Source organism: Pempheris klunzingeri, chromosome 6 (assembly GCF_042242105.1).
Source record: "Pempheris klunzingeri isolate RE-2024b chromosome 6, fPemKlu1.hap1, whole genome shotgun sequence".
In the NCBI taxonomy this organism is placed as follows: Eukaryota; Metazoa; Chordata; class Actinopteri; order Acropomatiformes; family Pempheridae; genus Pempheris; species Pempheris klunzingeri.
This window is the reverse complement of record NC_092017.1, coordinates 7982503-8000029: the sequence shown is the minus strand read 5'-3', so window position 1 is coordinate 8000029 and position 17527 is coordinate 7982503. Positions and strand designations below refer to the sequence as shown.

The 17527-nt window shown below is 45.4% G+C and overlaps 1 protein-coding gene across 1 annotated transcript; it reads right to left on the bottom strand.

Moving 5' to 3' along the window:
- Positions 1–755: 755 nt before the first annotated feature.
- pdgfra (platelet-derived growth factor receptor, alpha polypeptide) lies at positions 756–15604 on the bottom strand. Its single transcript, XM_070831910.1, has 28 exons — positions 15547–15604; positions 15176–15454; positions 14474–14734; positions 13872–14011; positions 12794–12956; positions 12205–12397; positions 11905–12020; positions 11407–11703; positions 11051–11317; positions 10783–10913; positions 10475–10643; positions 10177–10366; positions 9901–10016; positions 9629–9755; positions 9304–9500; positions 8582–8676; positions 8251–8383; positions 7823–7927; positions 6876–6986; positions 6341–6494; positions 5539–5699; positions 5120–5235; positions 4466–4588; positions 4246–4357; positions 4059–4158; positions 3733–3838; positions 2736–2971; positions 756–2643 (listed from the first exon to the last, which is right to left on the bottom strand). The coding sequence occupies exons 1-28, from the start codon at positions 15602–15604 to the stop codon at positions 2496–2498; spliced, it is 4404 nt and encodes a 1467-aa protein (XP_070688011.1). The 3' UTR covers positions 756–2495.
- Between the last annotated feature and the right edge of the window lie 1923 nt (positions 15605–17527).

Below are 17527 nucleotides of genomic sequence, written 5' to 3'. Positions count from 1 at the left end.
CTTAGATGGTTTAGTTTAAATGTAACTCTAGGTCACTGAGGTCGGCGTATCCATTTATTTTTATAACAAATACAAAGAGTGGAGAAAAGTCTAATAAATGAGGACAGGTTTGTTTTATTCCTCCTCCCTCTCCCATTTATCACCACACGGCTGCTCAGATTTATCTTATGACCCTTTGTAGAGGCCCAACTCTTCGGTTGGAGACCACTGCACCAAACCACAAACTGTATTTAAAGTAGTTAAAAGCAGCATCCGCCTCGACCTGATACAGCAACATGCTATGTGTCCATTGATGCATCAGTTTGAACAATTTAACAGTGTTATTTGTAATAATATATCAGTCACAGGAGACATTTCACTTTGCTTGTAATTAAGTATTTCTACTTTGTTGTATTACTGCATTTAGTTTCATCAATAATAAAGGTTTTCCTCCCACGACTGGTTGTTTGTGTGTGTGTGTGTGTGTGTGTGTGTGTGTGTGAAGGCATGCAGCATTTCTTCTTCCAGTCCTGCGTTATTTGTATTAATGTTATTCATATTGTTATATTCTTGTCCAGGAAAGCGACATCCTCTATTGCATCTAATCTCCTTGTGGGCCAAAATTTACAACGCAATTTTTCATCTGGCTATTTTTCTACAAAGATATGCACATCATAAATCTTCTATTACTTATATTATTTCTGTGCGGTTGTGTAATATTTTAAAATCATAGAGAGCGAGAGGACATATCTTATTTTTTTTTACATTATAAATCATTTATTGAAATATAAATCATCTGAATGTACATGATGTAAAATAATGACACGTAGGAATAAATCATCATATTGGGTGTGATTACCTATAATTGCAGATACTGTACCGTCAACAACACATCACTCACCCGCGGCACAAATATTCTCATCCATACTACTTAAAACATCTGAAGCCAAAGCAAGACATCTCTTTCTTTTGTATTTCTTTTTTTTTTTTAGCTCAGTTTGGCTAATTCTTCTGCAACATCCGAAACAAAATGAAAAAAGGAAAGTGCAACAACTGATTGCAGATTATATCACAGTCAACAGAGAGAGGCGGAGGCAGTGGCACAGCTGGTACAGTAGCTGGAAGATACGCAGGATTACAACAAGTCTACACATAACTGATGTATAACATCAGATCGACATGAACCTCTAATTCATCTAGTGTCTCCGTATAAGTAGAACCTGCTAATAGACTTCAGGACAGTAGATAAAATATGAGACTTTAGGACACAACCTGCCTGTAATTAACTGACCAGATGAACTAGGTTTCTCTTTGAACCCTTTTATATCACATATCCCATTTTTTAGTGGCTGATTGTAATTGAAACATGAATATTTATCATGCAACTTTCTTACTGACAAATACCGTTAAATACCGTCCACTATGATGGCAAATGTTTTGATGTTATTCCTATTCAGGAACATTAATAATATGCCCTTAGCTGTAACAGATTAATCAAAAGCGTTGGTTTCACCGGGGCGAATGAGGGTGCAGAAGCTTAATATGTGCTTATATAAAATACTGTTATCCAAATAACAAACTCTCATAAAACAACTCTGGAGCTATTTACAATACAATCACGCTTTGTTTTCCAAAGCCCACACTTGTACGACAAACGGGACTGAGGTCTTCATCTGGGACGACATTTGAGAACATGATGTTGTATTTGGGCAAAAGGTGAGACACTGCAAAGATGCACGCAACTCAAAAGCTTCATTCAGACAGCTATGGTCAACATCTACTCGATATTCACAAATAATACATGTTTACATAATGATGAAGTAAAAAAATAAATTTGAATTACTGCACGTATTTAGCCACTGAAAACATTATATGGTCATATACAAATAAAATGCACATAGTCCAGATTTTGTGCTTTCAAATCCGAATATAGCTACTGATTGTGCCAGCATCAGGTGCTTCTCTTGCAGCAGGTGAGTGTGAAGTGAGTTTACCTGCGAATGCTGTTGCTAGTATTGGACTCATTTTGTTTAGTGCATCTGTAGTGGTTAAATATATATCATATGGATGATATCCTGTGGTTGATTTAGAGTTGCTGACCAACATGTTGAATTCGTCCCTTTTTGCTTATATTGCTGTTGAAAGAATGCCCGATAGAATAAAGCTCTGCAAATTAAAACGACTATCTTTTTATCTGTGTTGTCTCGATGCATCCGACGCACAGGCTCGATGGTTATTTGAGTCCTTTAAGTTCATCAATGCTCACTCACTCCTCCAGCCCAACAGGAGGCAGTGTCCAGGGAGAAGTAACGAGTACCGTAATGTCACCACAGACTCATCCAGACAGGGAAGTGGTTTAGTTCTGTCCTCTGAAATGGCGTTCGAGGAGGAGGAGGACTGGAAGGGCTAGAGGGTAGACAGCAGAGTCTTTGGTTGATTTACAAGTCTTGTCTCTGGTTTTCTGTATCCCTACACCCCTGTTCCTTGCTGCTTCTGCTACACAGGCTGCACAGTCGTCACAGGAAGCTGTCCTCCACCAGGTCACTACAGTCCAGACACATCTCGTCCAGCAGTGTGATGTCCTCCAGAGTCTCACCCTCGCGCTTAGCAAACGTGGAGCTGCTGGAGCCCGTCTCGATGGCGCTCTCCTCGGACGTCTGAGAGCTGCAGGGGACGTAAACAACGTAGGTTAGTGCCATCTGTGGTGGGATATAAAGAAGACAGAGCAGTAGAGCTAAATGTTTGGTTCCATTTACCCGTGTCTGTTCCTCTTTCCATATTCGTCGTCAGATATAGGGTCCAGGTCGGGGAGGGGAATGATGTAGCCGCTGTCTGAGCTCAGCCGCTGCTCGTCGAAGCCGCTCTCCCTGTCCTTCAGCTTGCCCTGGTTCTTGTAGGTGATGCCAATGTAGGCGTCGTCGTTTTCCATGCACACCCGAGTCACAGCGGGGTGGTCGCTCTTCAGGAACTCATGGTTCACCCTCTCGTAATGCTGCACAAGATGGACATACATGTTCGAATTAAATGCTGTGCAAAAGAAACATTTGTGTTAGCCGCACAGAAGTCGCGATGATACAATACAGTGTGCAAGCGTAAGCACAGAATTGAAAAAGCTCTGCAGAGCCACAGGAGGACTGTGGTACGAGTGTGATCACTAGTTGTGTTGCCAGCTGGGTGGTGAGATCCAAACTGAAAGTCACACAAGCACGAGGTGCTAAAACAAGAGTCAGTTCCTCCTCTGCCCAAAGCCATTAAAACTCTGAGAAGGAGGCAGAGGTAAAGCTGTTTTGATGTACCATGTGTGGTGTGGCGTTTAATGGGGTAATTAAGGTTGGGTGGTGGAGGCGAGAACTGGGGCTGCGTCATTACCCAGACTGTGGCCAGCCGCTCTGACATCCAGCTGCTGCATTTGCACTCTAATCACTTGAAGGTCCCTGTTTTACAGAGCCTGCAGAAACACTTCTAATGCACTCTCAGAGGAAGTGGAAGAGGTTTTAAATGAACAGCCTGCTACTTTAAGAGTGTATTAAACCTATTTTCAACCTGTACTTTGCTTGGCAAAAACTACAGGTTGAAGCATGGGGGCGGAGATTTTGATGACATCTAAAAAAAAAAAAAAAAGTAAATCATTCAGAAAATGCAAAAAGAAAGAAAGGAACAGAATGTGCACGTCCAACCACGGGGTCAGGAAGAGGAGCTGGTAAATTAGAAAGCAGGTTTTCTGCAGAGGTCTGGGGTCACAAGGAGGCTCACCCTCTTGTAGCTGGAGGGCAGCAAAGAAGCAACAGTGTCACTTAGACCCAGGAAAGAAGGCCTCTTCTCCGGCTCGCTGTTCCAGCACTTCATCATCATCTCATACCTGAAAAAGCAAAAAGAGGCGCTGTTAACATAGAGAACTGTACGACCTGTCCTGTGCCTTGCAATTTTGCTGTGACTCATGTCAGCCGCTGTATATCACACAGAGCAGAAACAAACTGTTCTGAGTTTACAGGCCGACGCATTCCTCATCTGACAGGACGTTAGGGGAGCTTTATGTCATGCACAGCAACGGAACAGTGGTCACGCAAACTATCACGTACACATCTTGAGGTGCGTGCTCGGGTTTGGACATCCTGTATCCGCTCTTGATCTTGTTGTAGAAGCTTGAATCCACGACCATCCCTGGGTAAGGGGTGCCACCTTCAGACCAAAAGGGATTCACATGAGTTTCTCAACCGACTGCAGTCTTAAGTATTCCTTTTCTCTAATGTGTTTGCAGGGGCTCACCTAAGGAGAATATCTCCCAGAGCAGGATGCCGTAGGACCAAACATCACTAAGAGTGGTGTACATGTTGTCAAAGATGCTCTCCGGGGCCATCCACTTCACTGGCAGAAAGGTCTGTGTGATGACAGAGAGGAAATTTTCATTCACACGTGGAAAACCCATCATGGAAAAATATAATAAAGGCATGGTTTAGGTGGTAGTTATGTATGCACGGAGACTTACACTCCCTTTGGAGACGTAGTTGTTGTCATGCATGATGTCTCGGGCCAGTCCGAAGTCACAGATCTTCACTATCTTGCCCTGAGAGAGGAGGACGTTCCTTGCAGCGAGGTCTCGATGCACACACTGCCAAAAGAGAGAGTAAGTAAAGGTGATTAGTGGCTCACTGCGTCATACACCATTTAAAAAACAACATATCTTGTTCCTGCAGCTACTGACTGCATCTACTTCTGTGAGTATTTCATTTCAGCCGAGTTCATTTTTAATGCCATTTCATATTGCTTTATAAAGCATGGACTTTGTATAAACATGCCAGTTGGAGGGATGGCTGTGACCACTGGATATTTAGGGATAATAACTATGAAGCTGAATGAATAGCCTCTGGCTGCAGCGTGTCCCTGCCTGGTAATTCTAGCCCTGGCTGTGCTGCTACTATATTCAGCCCCTGGCCTCCCTCCTGAGTGGGCTCAGCAGCCTTCATGGGACTGCTTATCACACAACTGCTGATTTCCTCAGGCTCCTTTGGCCGGCACAGTTGTCATCATATAGGACACATGGCAAAATCCGCATTCAGCGGGAAGTGTGGAAATGCGGTGCTGCAGGACCTATGTGCTATGAAAAGCCCAGCAAAATCGTCCCTCTGTGGACTAAACTTACGTTTTTGGAAGCCAGAAACTCCATGCCTTTGGCCACCTGGTAGGTGAAACTGAGCAGGTCGGTGGTGGTGAGGCCCTCGTTCATGTCGTCTGACAGCAGGTCGTCCATCTCGCCCTCTGGTTTAGACAACACACAGAAAACACCATGACTATATGTTCATGTATTGTAAATATAGTACTGGCTGCTCAAACCTGGCTTTTCCTAATGGCAGGGAGAAACCAGGCATTATTATGCATGTGCTACAATTATCCTCTCCATATAATTACAGGGCTGTACCAGTCCTAAATTCTGACAGGGTGGACCCCTCAACCAACACTGACTCAAACACAGCACTAACGCCAAACAAGTACACACCAATAACTCAGAGGAGAGGCTGAAAAGGAGGACAGAGAGCAGAGGAAGCAAGCGCATGTGCGTACCACTTGATCCTTTCTGAGAGGGTGGGTGGTCATAGTTAGACCTCTGGATGTCTGAGTACTTGGAGGCATTGCTCATCTCCAGCATGGGCACATACTGAGTGTTGTCAGCCTGCTTCATATCCATGTAGTCTCCTTTGCTCTCGAAGGACAGGATCACATAACTGCGTGCAAAGGCAAGAGAGACACAGAGAAGGAATGCTGTTAGTGATGAGGCGAGGACAGGTTGTGGGTTATGGTGATAATGCATTATGTTATACGTCTTATTCAGTCCCCTATTGTGTGTCCTTAAATCCTCTCACTCCCCTCTGGCTGGGGCTGGAGGAAGATGTGGTTGGGCTCTAACATGGTAGCCAGGATTAAATCATGTTATGGTCAATTCGAGGTGTGGTCACTGTGAGTCATCCATCAACACAGATGAGCCTCGGAGGGAGAGAGAGGGCTGCAGTTTCACCATGAACGTCTGGGCGGACGGAATTAACAGGTACCTCCAACACAATGAAATTAGGTTGAAAGCTGAGACCACTTCAGACGGCGATTTGATTAGGTGAAGACGCCAGACAATCTCCTCACCCATGGAGAAAATGGCGATAGAGTTACCGATTAGGGGTAGGGGAGAATGTGATTGTGTGAGACAAGATTGTTGTGACAATGGCTGCAATATTTGGGAGTGGCAGACGGGAAGTAAACGGTTGTAAACAGTTGTATTTAAATCGATATTCTTTTGTCCTTTCCGTAACATCTTCCAAAGCACCCGAATTTCAAGAATTATTCAGGATAAAAGGATAAAACATAAACGTGGTACCTCCTGCTGCTCTCGTCTGCAGGGTTGATTCCAAAGATGTCCAGCTCTTTTTTATTTTTCTCAGGGTTCAGGCTGAGGAAGTTCTCCCTGTTCTTGTGCAGGTAGTTGACGAGGTCCCCGTAGAAGCAGTACTCAGTGATAATGTAGATGGGGCCTGTGAACAACACAGCAGATATAGTTGTGCATCGGCGTCAGTCTGCAGGCTAATCTTATCAGAGGCTTGTAAAAGCTAAAAGCACAGTCAAGAGGGCAAGCTTCCACTTTCCCATAAAAAGCTTGTTAAAATACCACACCCACCAAGAGCTGACAGAGGCCTGTCAAACCTTTTTTGATCGTTAGAGCTGTGTACAATTGCCAAAGCTGAATGAGTGTGTGTACACATTTTTGGTAGCATGAATGTGGGCGTTATTATGTGTCTCTTTGTGAAGCGGCGCCTGATTTGCAAGCGAGAGAAAACTGGAATTATACAGCGTCTGTTTGCCTATGAATGAGCGCGTGTGTCTTTACATCTCCAATGTGTGTGTGTCTTATTCACCTGACTTGGTGCATGCTCCCAGAAGGTTAACAATGTTGAGATGTGGTCCGAGGTGAGTCATGATCTTCAGTTCAGACATCAGGGCCTGTTTCTCACTGGAGCGTGCTGTGGCTGAAAGAAGGAGCAGCGATCATGACTATCATCACACGTACTTAAACTTTCAAACAATCCACCCACACAGTCAGCCAAGACCTAATTCATCTGAGTTCTATAATACTTACTACTTCTACTATCTATCTACTACTATCTTTCTGTAAAACAGCGTCTTTAATAATCTGAAGAATCTAGTGGTAACTTCCTCTCCGTCACTTTTTCCTCAGCTCAACTGTTGCTCCCACAAGTTGCACCGGTTGAATAAAATCACTGAAAAAAATGAAAGATGAACTTTCATTTTTTTCAGTAACATTTTAGGTTTAAATAGTATAACAGGCCTAATATCCTAGGTAACTGATTTCATTTATTATTGCAGAGTTTTCAATTTGGCACCTTTAAAAGTATGCCGAATTAACTTTTGGCACTCTTGTTTGCAGTGTACTTCATAATGCTCAGACAACCATAATGAGATTACTTTGACACATCCCTGGGAAGTGTAGGTCACACTGAATCTAAACATATGTATGTTCTGTCTCTGTGTTCAGATTTGACTGTTATAACTCAGAGAATAAGTGCAATTTGTGGCGTAAAGTGCGGAAATTATGCGCTATGGGTCTTGAAGCACCTTAATTGACTCTAGTCACTGCTGTCTGTCGCAGCCTCTGCTGCTGCTCCAATTGCTGTCCATGTTGATAATCGGGCAAAATCAGCAGCAGTAACAACAGCTGCCCTCACCTGACCAGTGCCTACAACTAGTGAGCTTCACTGGTATAAAGACACATATCAGATGACTGGTAGCAATATGGCTTAAATGTCTTTGTGATTGTAATCCTATTGTAATCCCTTTAACTCACGTTTCAGCATCTTCACTGCCACCTTCATCACAGGTTGGGAGCGGCTGAGTCCATAGGCGGTGCCCTCTACCACCTTCCCAAAGGCTCCGGAGCCCAGGATACGACCTGAGAAAAGCACAAGATAGGAGTCATAGGATCAATTGTCAACAAAGAAAAAAAGAAGCTGCACAAACACCAGCATAGAAACACACGCAGGCACTTTGTTGCCTTCTGCTTTCTCATCTGTGGCTGAATGTCCCCTTGATCACTGAGTCAAACTAAACCCCAACCAGCAAACCCCTACTGCCCAAGACAGATTAGATTAGAACAGCCTCACTTTAAAGACAAGATGAATGAGGTGTCCTGACCAGAACATCCCTGCAGGGAGGCTGCAGAGCCACCTGCACCCGACTACAGCTTTAGCTCACTGAAAATTACAATCAGCTCACCGAGCACAAGTCTGTCCCGGGGGAACTCCCATCTGGAGTCGTAGGGAAGCTGCATGGGATCCACATAGATGTACTCATGGCCGTCTGGGCTCACAGACTCTATGACCCTCCAACGGATCTCATACCGTGGTTTCTGGAAGACAAAATGCATGTGAGCATTGATTAATTAATCTTTGTCAAGTCAAAGCGGAGGATTGTTGGACATAAACCAACGTCATTAATTCTAATCATTCATTTTCAGTCTTAATCTTTAAACATGAATCAGGAAATCTGGGTTAAGTAGAAGCATAGGTGAGAGTGAATATGCGAGAATGGATGATGGCAGCAGTACCTGTTTCCAAATAACAACCAAGACAATGAGTGAGATGATGACAATGACCAGGAGCACCAGCACAGCAGCAGCTACAGTCAGCTCTGGGTGAGGGCCTGTTCAGGAGGAGAGCCAGCAGTCATACATGTTAGATGGAGAGCGCACTGATCACATGTGCCAACATGTGTCTGTTGTAATGACAAATGAGAAGCTTTTGTACGTGTTGCATCAAAAATGTTGTCTGTCAGGCCTGAGAAACAATTAAATCCATAGAATGCTCAGACTACTAGGACCACATGGTATGCTGGGAAGATAACATGGAAGTGGGGGAAGGGTCCAGGCTATCGTTTAGGGGGAGTGGACAGATGGATAAGGGGTGAGGATGAGGGTGTAAAGCTAAACCAAATGGCCTAACGATCTTTTGCTGCCTTGTATTAGCTGTCAGAACAGGAGCCCTCTCCCCGCAGCAAAGCCTATCAGCTGTTTTGCCACAAACTCATCATCTGACAGCTGCTGCAACACTGACAGCACTATCACAGCCCTGAACACAGTCACTTACAAAGCCTGCCACACTCTGAGTGTCAGAAATGGAAGCAACTTCACAGGAAACAAGGTGGAAACAACAACATCAAATGTCGATTTAAAAGCTTGGTAAAGTTAGAGGAAACAAACACGGATGCTGTGTGTGTGTGTGTGTGTGTGTGTGTGTGTGTGTGTGTGTGTGTGTGTGTGTGTGTTCGTACCATTGGACACCAGCTTGATCTCCCTGCTGACGGCGGCCATTTCGTTCCTGGCCAGGCAGCGCACCGCAAGTGTGCTTTCCAGATGACCAAATATGACCTGGCTCTCCAGGTTGTTGTCCTCGTCAAAGTGCGAGTCCATGGTGATCTCCGTGGAGTTGGTGGGGAGAGGCGCCCAGGAAGACGAGTCATTGGCACAACTTATCGGGAGCAAAGCAACAGAGAGAGATAATCAATTCGAGCGTGCACTGACTGTATGTGTGTGGGCTGAGAGGGCCAGAAGCATTGATCGGCTGCTGAATGTTGTGCTGAAGAAGACTGAACGTACTGTTTGATGTTCTTGCAGATGAACCACTCCACCACAGGAGTGGGCTGCCCTCGAGTAATGCACACCACAGACTGGCCTGTGGCTGAGCCATGTAGGATGTCCATCAGCTCCACAATGACTGCAGGCACTGTAACATAGTCCAGCAGAAGAGGGTAAGCGTAGAAAGGTGTGTGTAAATATGTGACAAAGAGACAGACTGTAACTGGGGCTGAAAGGTTGTGAGCGCAAGGAAATAAAGGTAATGAAAGGTTTGGGGCATTCCTCTCTCTGACCTTTGACCTCCAGGATCAATCCAACATCACGTCTTTGGTCTCCATTCTCCACTCGCATGGTGTAGTTCCCACTGTCCTCCTCCTTGGCCCGGATCAACGTAAGAACACTCATGTAGCTACACAAAGCAACAAAAACAGAAACTGCAATAAACACACAGTCACGGTTAACAATCGCACTAAACCCTTAATGACAGGCCCGGCTAACGTGTGGGAATGTTAACTCTGTGCTTGTCATTAGCTCTGCTGTCATTAGTCGAACTTGCATGGGAGTCTCACCTGGTCTCGCTGAGCTGCCGGAGGCTGGTGGAGATCTCCGCTGTCACATCGCTGAGTGGGACGCCGTCTTTGAGCCAAGTGACACGAGCGCCGGGGAAGGAGCTGATTTCGGCCCTGAACTCCCGCACCTCGTCCAGCTCTGACGATTCAAATTCTCCAAACTCCGGATGGACGGATAGGAACTCACTCGCTGTTAGGAGAGAGGAGAGGCCAGAAGACGATCAGCACTCATTCATCACCGCAGGAAAGAGAAGAATTCATGAAACAATGCCAAGTAAACAAAACACAGCTTTCATACCGAAAACTCGAATAGCTAGTTGCTTTGTCTGGCTCTCATTAGTAATGATATCAGTGATGGAGCAAGAGTAGATGCCACTGTCTTTGGTGGAGGCCTGTGGGATCGTCAGGGTGTAAAGGATCTCCTGATCCCTCTTGTTCTCATGCACTGTTTTGACTGCGCGATTAGCCTGTCAAACAACATCGGGTACTTTGAGTTTCAAACCACTTGCAATAGGACCTGAACAACGGTAACTTTTAGCCGACAGTTGCCAAAACACACGATGAGTTTGAATTATTTGTACTGCGTAGTGTGACTTGTGCCCTCACCAGTTTGCCAGGGTATTTCCAGTGGTCTTCCAGAATCTCAGATCCTCGAGCCACACAAGTAACTGTGATGGTCTCTCCCACCAGCAGGGCAGTCCGTTTGGCCATCAGCTCAACATGCAGCGCAGCGCCACCTGAGATACAACAACTGACACGGTCAAAATGCCTGCCGGAGGGCACAGATCCACCAAAGAGAACATGGAGCTGAGAGATCAGATTTGAAAGGTGACACTACACACATCTACTGACACAGATTTACACGAACACAAACCTGTCCAGCCGTGGACGATGTATTCACCGCTGTAGTGTTCCTCTCCGTTTATGAGGGCCTTACAGACGTAGGTTCCAGCAGTAAATACTCCCAAAGCGCCCCTCTTGCTGTCATAAACACTGGGCACAGGCTGCTGGGTGTCAACGTTAAGCAGGGTCACATTAGCGCTGGGATCAGACACCCGACACTGGATTTCCATCTCCTCGTGGTCAGACAGGACGTGGTTGCCGAAGGGCACCGGCGATGGCACAAACGGAACATCAGGATCTGAATTGGAGTCAAATCAGATTATCAGACTCGATAATAAAGTCAAACAACAAAAACACACAAGCTCAAAGGTGCTGTGAACCCCGTACCTGGCACATAGATGTAGATGCTGCTGTCGTCTGTATCCTCCGTGCTATTTCTACTATAGAAGCAGACGTAGTAGCCCGTGTGCATAGCAGTGGCTTTGTCCACAGTGATGGTGGTGACAAACAGGCCGCTCTTGTCCTCCTGTGTGTTCTCGGGCACATCGAGCGGAGTCTCCCAGGCTAGTTTGGCCTCTCCCCGACAGGTCAAGGTGAAAGGAGTGTGGAGGGGCACAACCATCTCCTCTACCTGTGGCAGTAGCACGGGGGCTGAGGATGGTGGGAACATTGCTGCAGTGGGGGCTGAAAGAAAGACATGTACACAATCAGTCATACATCACAAATCTATCTATCTATCTATCTATCTATCTATCTATCTATCTATCTATCTATCTATCTATCTATCATCTATCTATCTATCTATCTATCTATCTATCTATCTATCTATCTATCATCTATCTATCTATCTATCTATCTATCTATCTATCTATCTATCTATCTTACCTTTTACTTTGAGGGTAAAGGAGAACTCAGCAGTGCGAGAGCCACTCAGGACTCTGATGGTATAATTCCCATTGTCTTTCACCAGAGGCTGCCGTAACGTGAGAATGCTCTGATACCTGTGAAAAGAAAATTTGCATACACTTTTTATATATAGGAAAAGTTGACAATTAGGGAAATATGCGTATCTACTTTCTTTCAGAGAGTTAAACGTCCTGTTCCTGTTCCTGTTCCTTTAACTGCATTAACTGCTAGAAATCCTCATCCATTCAAACATTAACAAATCAAAATCTTTATTCTTACCGGTTCCCTTCGAGGTGGCTAGTTTTGGTGAGGATGTAGAAGTTCTCTGGTAAGTCTTTGTTGTCTTTCAGCCACATCACTTTGGGGGCTGGGTAGGCATCAATGAGGATGGTAAACTCTGTCTCCTCTAAAAGGCTGACAAACTCCGTGGCTAAAATCCCACTGTGGTCCAGCACCACAAAGGAATCCTCTTCTAAAGTGACAAACAAAACAGAAAAAAAGACTAAGCAGGTGATCGTGGATGAAAATCGGTAAAGTAATAGATTCACTGAGTGAAAACAGAGGGCTGAGATTGAGGGTTGAGGTGAAACGAAGGCCTGACACACATCTGCTGAAGCCATCCCATAAAACACAGTAGCTGATGTTGAAAGCAGAGGTGAAGCTTTACAGTCAGATGGTAGAAAATGACTTCCACACACCACTAAAAGCACCTTGTGTGCATATGGGAAACCACGACACTTTTACCTAGATGAAGATGAGAATGTTAAATTTGGATTAAGAGGGTGCAGTTCGGTGCTCACGTCCTCACACTATCACAGTTCTGCCGAAAACTCATTAAAAAGGTATCAAGAAAACCTGTCCGGCTTACCGACGACGGTGACGGCCACGCTGCCGACTCTGACCTTTCCGCTGACTTCGTGGGTGATGGAGCACTCGTAGGTGCCGCTGTCCAGAGAGGTGGCTTGTGGGATAATGAGGGTGTAGACGACCCGGTCAGGAAAGGCCTGTTTCATCTGAACTGCATCCAGAGCCTATGAGAATATAAGAACAATATAAGTTTGAGAGCCTACTCACTGGAGAAAAAAAAAACTTGGTAATAAGATATTTGATATTATTAAACTGTGTTTTTCCGTTTTACAGGTACAATGTATGAGAATCGGTGCGTCGCGCTGCTGAAGGTTAATGCATAAAACACTTGCTAGGCCACAGGAGATAAATCAGGATCACAGAGCCTTTTAAAAGCCTGTAATTGCAAGGAGTCAAGATTCCAGGGTTCCTTCCCTCACCATCTCTGGAAAAAGGCTTAGAGGAACCCCGTGCAGCAAAGCGGACAACGTGCTGTATAGACTGAGAATCTGAATATAAATATAAACAAACATAAATTACACATAGAGCTCCTTCAGATCCTTTCAGCGAACACTTCAAAAGCATTTAATGTTTAGTGGACTGTAATGTGCGGACAGCATCTGTCCTACATGTTTAAAGGTCACTGAGGTCAAAGGATTTACTATCTTTTCTTTTTTTTCCCTTCTTTTGAGCTTCCTGCTCCCCTCAGGCCATTTGCTCTGAACTTTAACTCTCCCATCGGCGTCTTGCACATGGGGTTAACTGCAGCAGGAGCCGTTTGGCTGATGTCCTCATAATGAAGACACAACATTCAGTCGCTGCTTTCCTAACGCATACTTTGTAACCACTAAGGGCCGTCGTCCTTGGAGCTATATTCCACTTTCACCGCTGCTAGGTTTAGGTCCAAAACCATTATTGGCTAATTTAAGGCTCAGTGCTTCTGGGTAGGAAATGACATGGAAATATGACAGGAGGTTGGAGGAAAGCAAGCAAGAAGACTTGGAAGTTGAAGCTGATTTTGGATGAGGCCACAGAGGAGACTAGATTGAAATTAAAAAAAAAAAAAAAAAAACACAGACAGGGAAAGAGCTGCATCTTGCCTGTTTTTTAGGATGGAGCCACTGCTGCTGGAAGCCCAGTCCAGGGGGAGCGACGCAGATGACGTTAAAAGGCTGCCCTGCTCTCACCGTCTCCTCTCTGGCTGTAACTTCCACGTCAAAGTCCTCCATGTCTGAGGGGGCTAGAGGGATCAGCGGAGAGCACACATCAGCGCTGTCATCTCACACGTCCCAAGATAGTGACAACTTGATTACCATGAGCTCATTTATCACCGAGTGGTGGCTCAGCAGGTCGTCATTACTCACACACACACACACACACATACATAGAGTGAAAACAGGCGTGTTAAGTCAGCTCCCCCTGTGATAATGACATAATGTCATGGCTCTCATACAGTGAGATCACCCTGCAGCCCTCTCGTGGTAAACACAGTTTCTTTTTTTCTTTCATAAATGGTTTCCAGCTGTGCAATTTTTGAATCTTCTTGAAATCACTGTCAATGTAGTTGCTCCTTGAAAAGACATAATAATAACTTCCCTCTTACTCATTAGAAGTCGTTCAGCGTATGAAGATCCAGATAGATTCAATCTTTTCATTCAACACCAAATCTAAGTCTTTGTATGATGTGTTCATCTTCACTTACTCTCAGGCTCCACAGTGTAAATGGCACTCCTGACTGTCTGGCCGTTCACGGTGGTCTCACACTGGTACTGTCCGGGCAGGAGGCTTCCAAAGAAGCCCATCTTGTTGTCGTAGTAGGAAGGCATCTCCTCTCCACTGGGGACGCTCCTCAGGAGGACGTTGGAGTAGGGGTCGGACACACGGCAGGAGATGGGCACTCCGGCCGACTCCATGGGGACCACCAAGTTATCAGGCGTGTCCGGGACAAATGGAGCCTGGTGATCTAGGTGCATGAAGGAGGGAATGAGGTCACTGTGAGTAATAACATCTGACTGAAAATCATCAAAGTGCTCCATTGTGCTTATTTTTGTACACTTATGCTATTTCTATTTGGACTCTACATTAATTTAAAGCTCGGCTATGAAACTTTTTGGAGGAAGAAATGGCACATTATTCTTTATTTAGATGAAAAGTTGGATTCAAAAGCAATAAAGCGCTCAATTTAACACACTGGGGTCGGGCTGTCACTGCCTCACCTGGTCTGGTATGACCAGCTCATGGTGACTAATGTCAGCTACCTTTACATTAGTTCTTGTGAATCTCCACTTATGCCACTGCTACTCTGAGTCTTAGCCTTTCCTGTTGTCCCATAATCTGTACTTGTGGCCACACACTCGTGGTGTGTCTTTAAGTTTCCCCACACCCCCTTTGACCCCTGACTTACCTGGAACAAAAACATATATTCCCGCCTCATTGTCTTCTTCCGGTTCTTCCTCCTGACTCTCGTATGTACACATGTAGTATCCGGTGTTCTCCACAGTCGCGTTGTAAATGAAGAGCGTCGCCGTGTAGTAGCCCGGGTACACGAAGGTGTTTTTGGGCAGGGGCTCGGCCCACACCACGTTTCTTTTACCGGTGCAGCTGATGTTGAACACGGAGTTGGGCTGCAGGATGAACTCCTCTTCATTAGACACAATGGTGGGTGGCGACAGTCCGCAGGTGACTGAAAGAGGGTGAGTGAAAACATTAGAGGGAGTGTCACGAAATGAAGGGGGGGAAAAAACATTAATATTGTGCACAGCTCTGCGTGTTTACCTGAAACCAGCACCGCCAAGAGAGCCCCAGAGACGACACACGTCCTCACCCCATCCATGGCTATGGATGATCCGGCCTGCGGAGACAGAAATACCACTTATTTAGTCAGCAAGGAGCCCTGATAAGATATGAAACCACTGTCTCCACGTCTCATCCAATTTGATAACTGAAGTATCTGGTCAATAAATCAATTGCTTATTGACATTTTACTGTCTGGTAAAGTCCAGCCCGTGTTCGGTAACTCTTGTTCTAATAAACAGGTTTCTAGAGGGATTTGGGGAAGTTCACAGTAACACCAGTGGTCTCTCATCTGAGACAGTAAGAATGTAAAGTGTAACACAGGAGTATTAGTCAGGGTGGGGGGGCTGTGTCAGAGGAATCCGCAGGATGGAGAGGACAGACAGGCGCTCCTCAGCGCGCACAGTGTGCACGGAGACCGCCGCTAGAGGGCGACACAGTCCACATGTTTAAGGCCCCAAACCTCCTTAAATGTAATTAGCTCCAGTTTGCCCAGTCGCCTCTCTACAGTCTCTCTATTGCGCTGATTGAAAAAAAACGTCTAGTTTTCATTGTGTTGACTGAAAACGGGGATTTCTAAGATTTATATGTATGTGTTTTTTTTTATTGTTATTATAAACTAAATATTTACAGGACGCCTAATGGAGAAACTCTCAGGTTTAGTCCAGACTCAAGTCATCACACAGATCCTGTCCTGTTTAGATTAGTCACAGAGCTGTCTGTCTGTCTGTCTGTCTGTCTGTCTGTCTGTGGGTTTTTATCAGGGGCCACACAGTCCAACAGGCGCTCTCTCAAAAAAAAAATAAAAAAAGCTTGGAAAGATTTTAATTTCCATCAACCTCAGCTGTTCTTCCAACAATCGCCATCCAAATCATCTCTACTTGAGGAGTTACTTAACTCTAAATAGTTTCGTTTTGAACTGAAACGTTTTTTCCCTTCACTGTGGGTGCTCTGTCTCTTCCATGGCCAGTGTCCCCAAACAATAAAACATTGGGACCTTGCACAGCTTCCCGTGGCTGTGCGCTCTGGCTAAATTATCCACGGCCAACCTGGATTTGTTTAACTCTGTAATTAGTGGGCCCACTCCGCACAAAAGTACATATTGGCGTGGGAATCAACTGACAAAGTGCTTGGTCCGTTGTGACGTGTTTGCGCACACGCCTTGTCTCAGACAATCTCCACAAGGGATTTTTCTTTTCTGTTTTTTTTTTTTTGTTCTCTGCCTCGGTTTTGGCGAGGATCCTCCAGCCACTGCGCGTAAATCTAAGTGAGCCTGGAGTGGCAGTCGGGCTGTCCTGCTCTTCTTTTTATTCCCCGCTCACACCAAGCGACCCAACAAATGTGCCAGATAACAAATGCATGTCTCCCTGCAGGGATGGGTACACTTGAGCAACAGCTGATAAGTCTTGTCTCAACTTTCTGCCCTCCACGGATGGTGATACGGCTCAGTTCAGTCCAAAAAGTTCAAGTCAAAAAGGTGGATTTCCATGGAAATTAAAGGCTGAAAATACAAGCATTGATGCACAGCGGTGTAAAATATCTAAATATTTGAGAAATTCAGACCACAAGCTGTATTCCTTTGCAAGATCCCCCGGTGGCACAGCAGGGTAGGTGGTTAATGAAGAATGCGTCGTAGCTCCAAAACACACTCAGCTCTTCACTTCTTCTTTTCTCCTCTTGGATCCATTCAGCTGCAGCTCTGGAGCCTCAGACTGGACTCACTCCAGCGCCTCCGGTGCCTATTTTCCATTTTTTAATTCCTCGCATTCCACCACCAGACGAGAAAACAATGAGATGTACAATTTCCAACGTGTTTCCCATTAAATGCCAGGCAGCATCCCACAATGGTGCCTTCAGTCTTCGAGGTGACACCTCCAGCTGTGAGGCCGAAACCGAGCGCTTTTATCCAGCACAGTCAGCGACATCTCCCTGCTCGGCGTCCAGGGGTGAGACCATATGGTGC

Bases quoted from the DNA above. Each gene is read 5' to 3' on its own strand.
- pdgfra (XM_070831910.1), bottom strand. From the start codon at position 15,604: ATGGATGGGGTGAGGACGTGTGTCGTCTCTGGGGCTCTCTTGGCGGTG. The intron at 9,501-9,628 runs GTACGTTCAGTC...GCTCCCGATAAG, and splicing joins ATCTGCAAGAACATCAAACA to TTGTGCCAATGACTCGTCTT. The intron at 2,972-3,732 runs GTGAGCCTCCTT...CATCTTGTGCAG, and splicing joins TGCCCTCCAGCTACAAGAGG to CATTACGAGAGGGTGAACCA.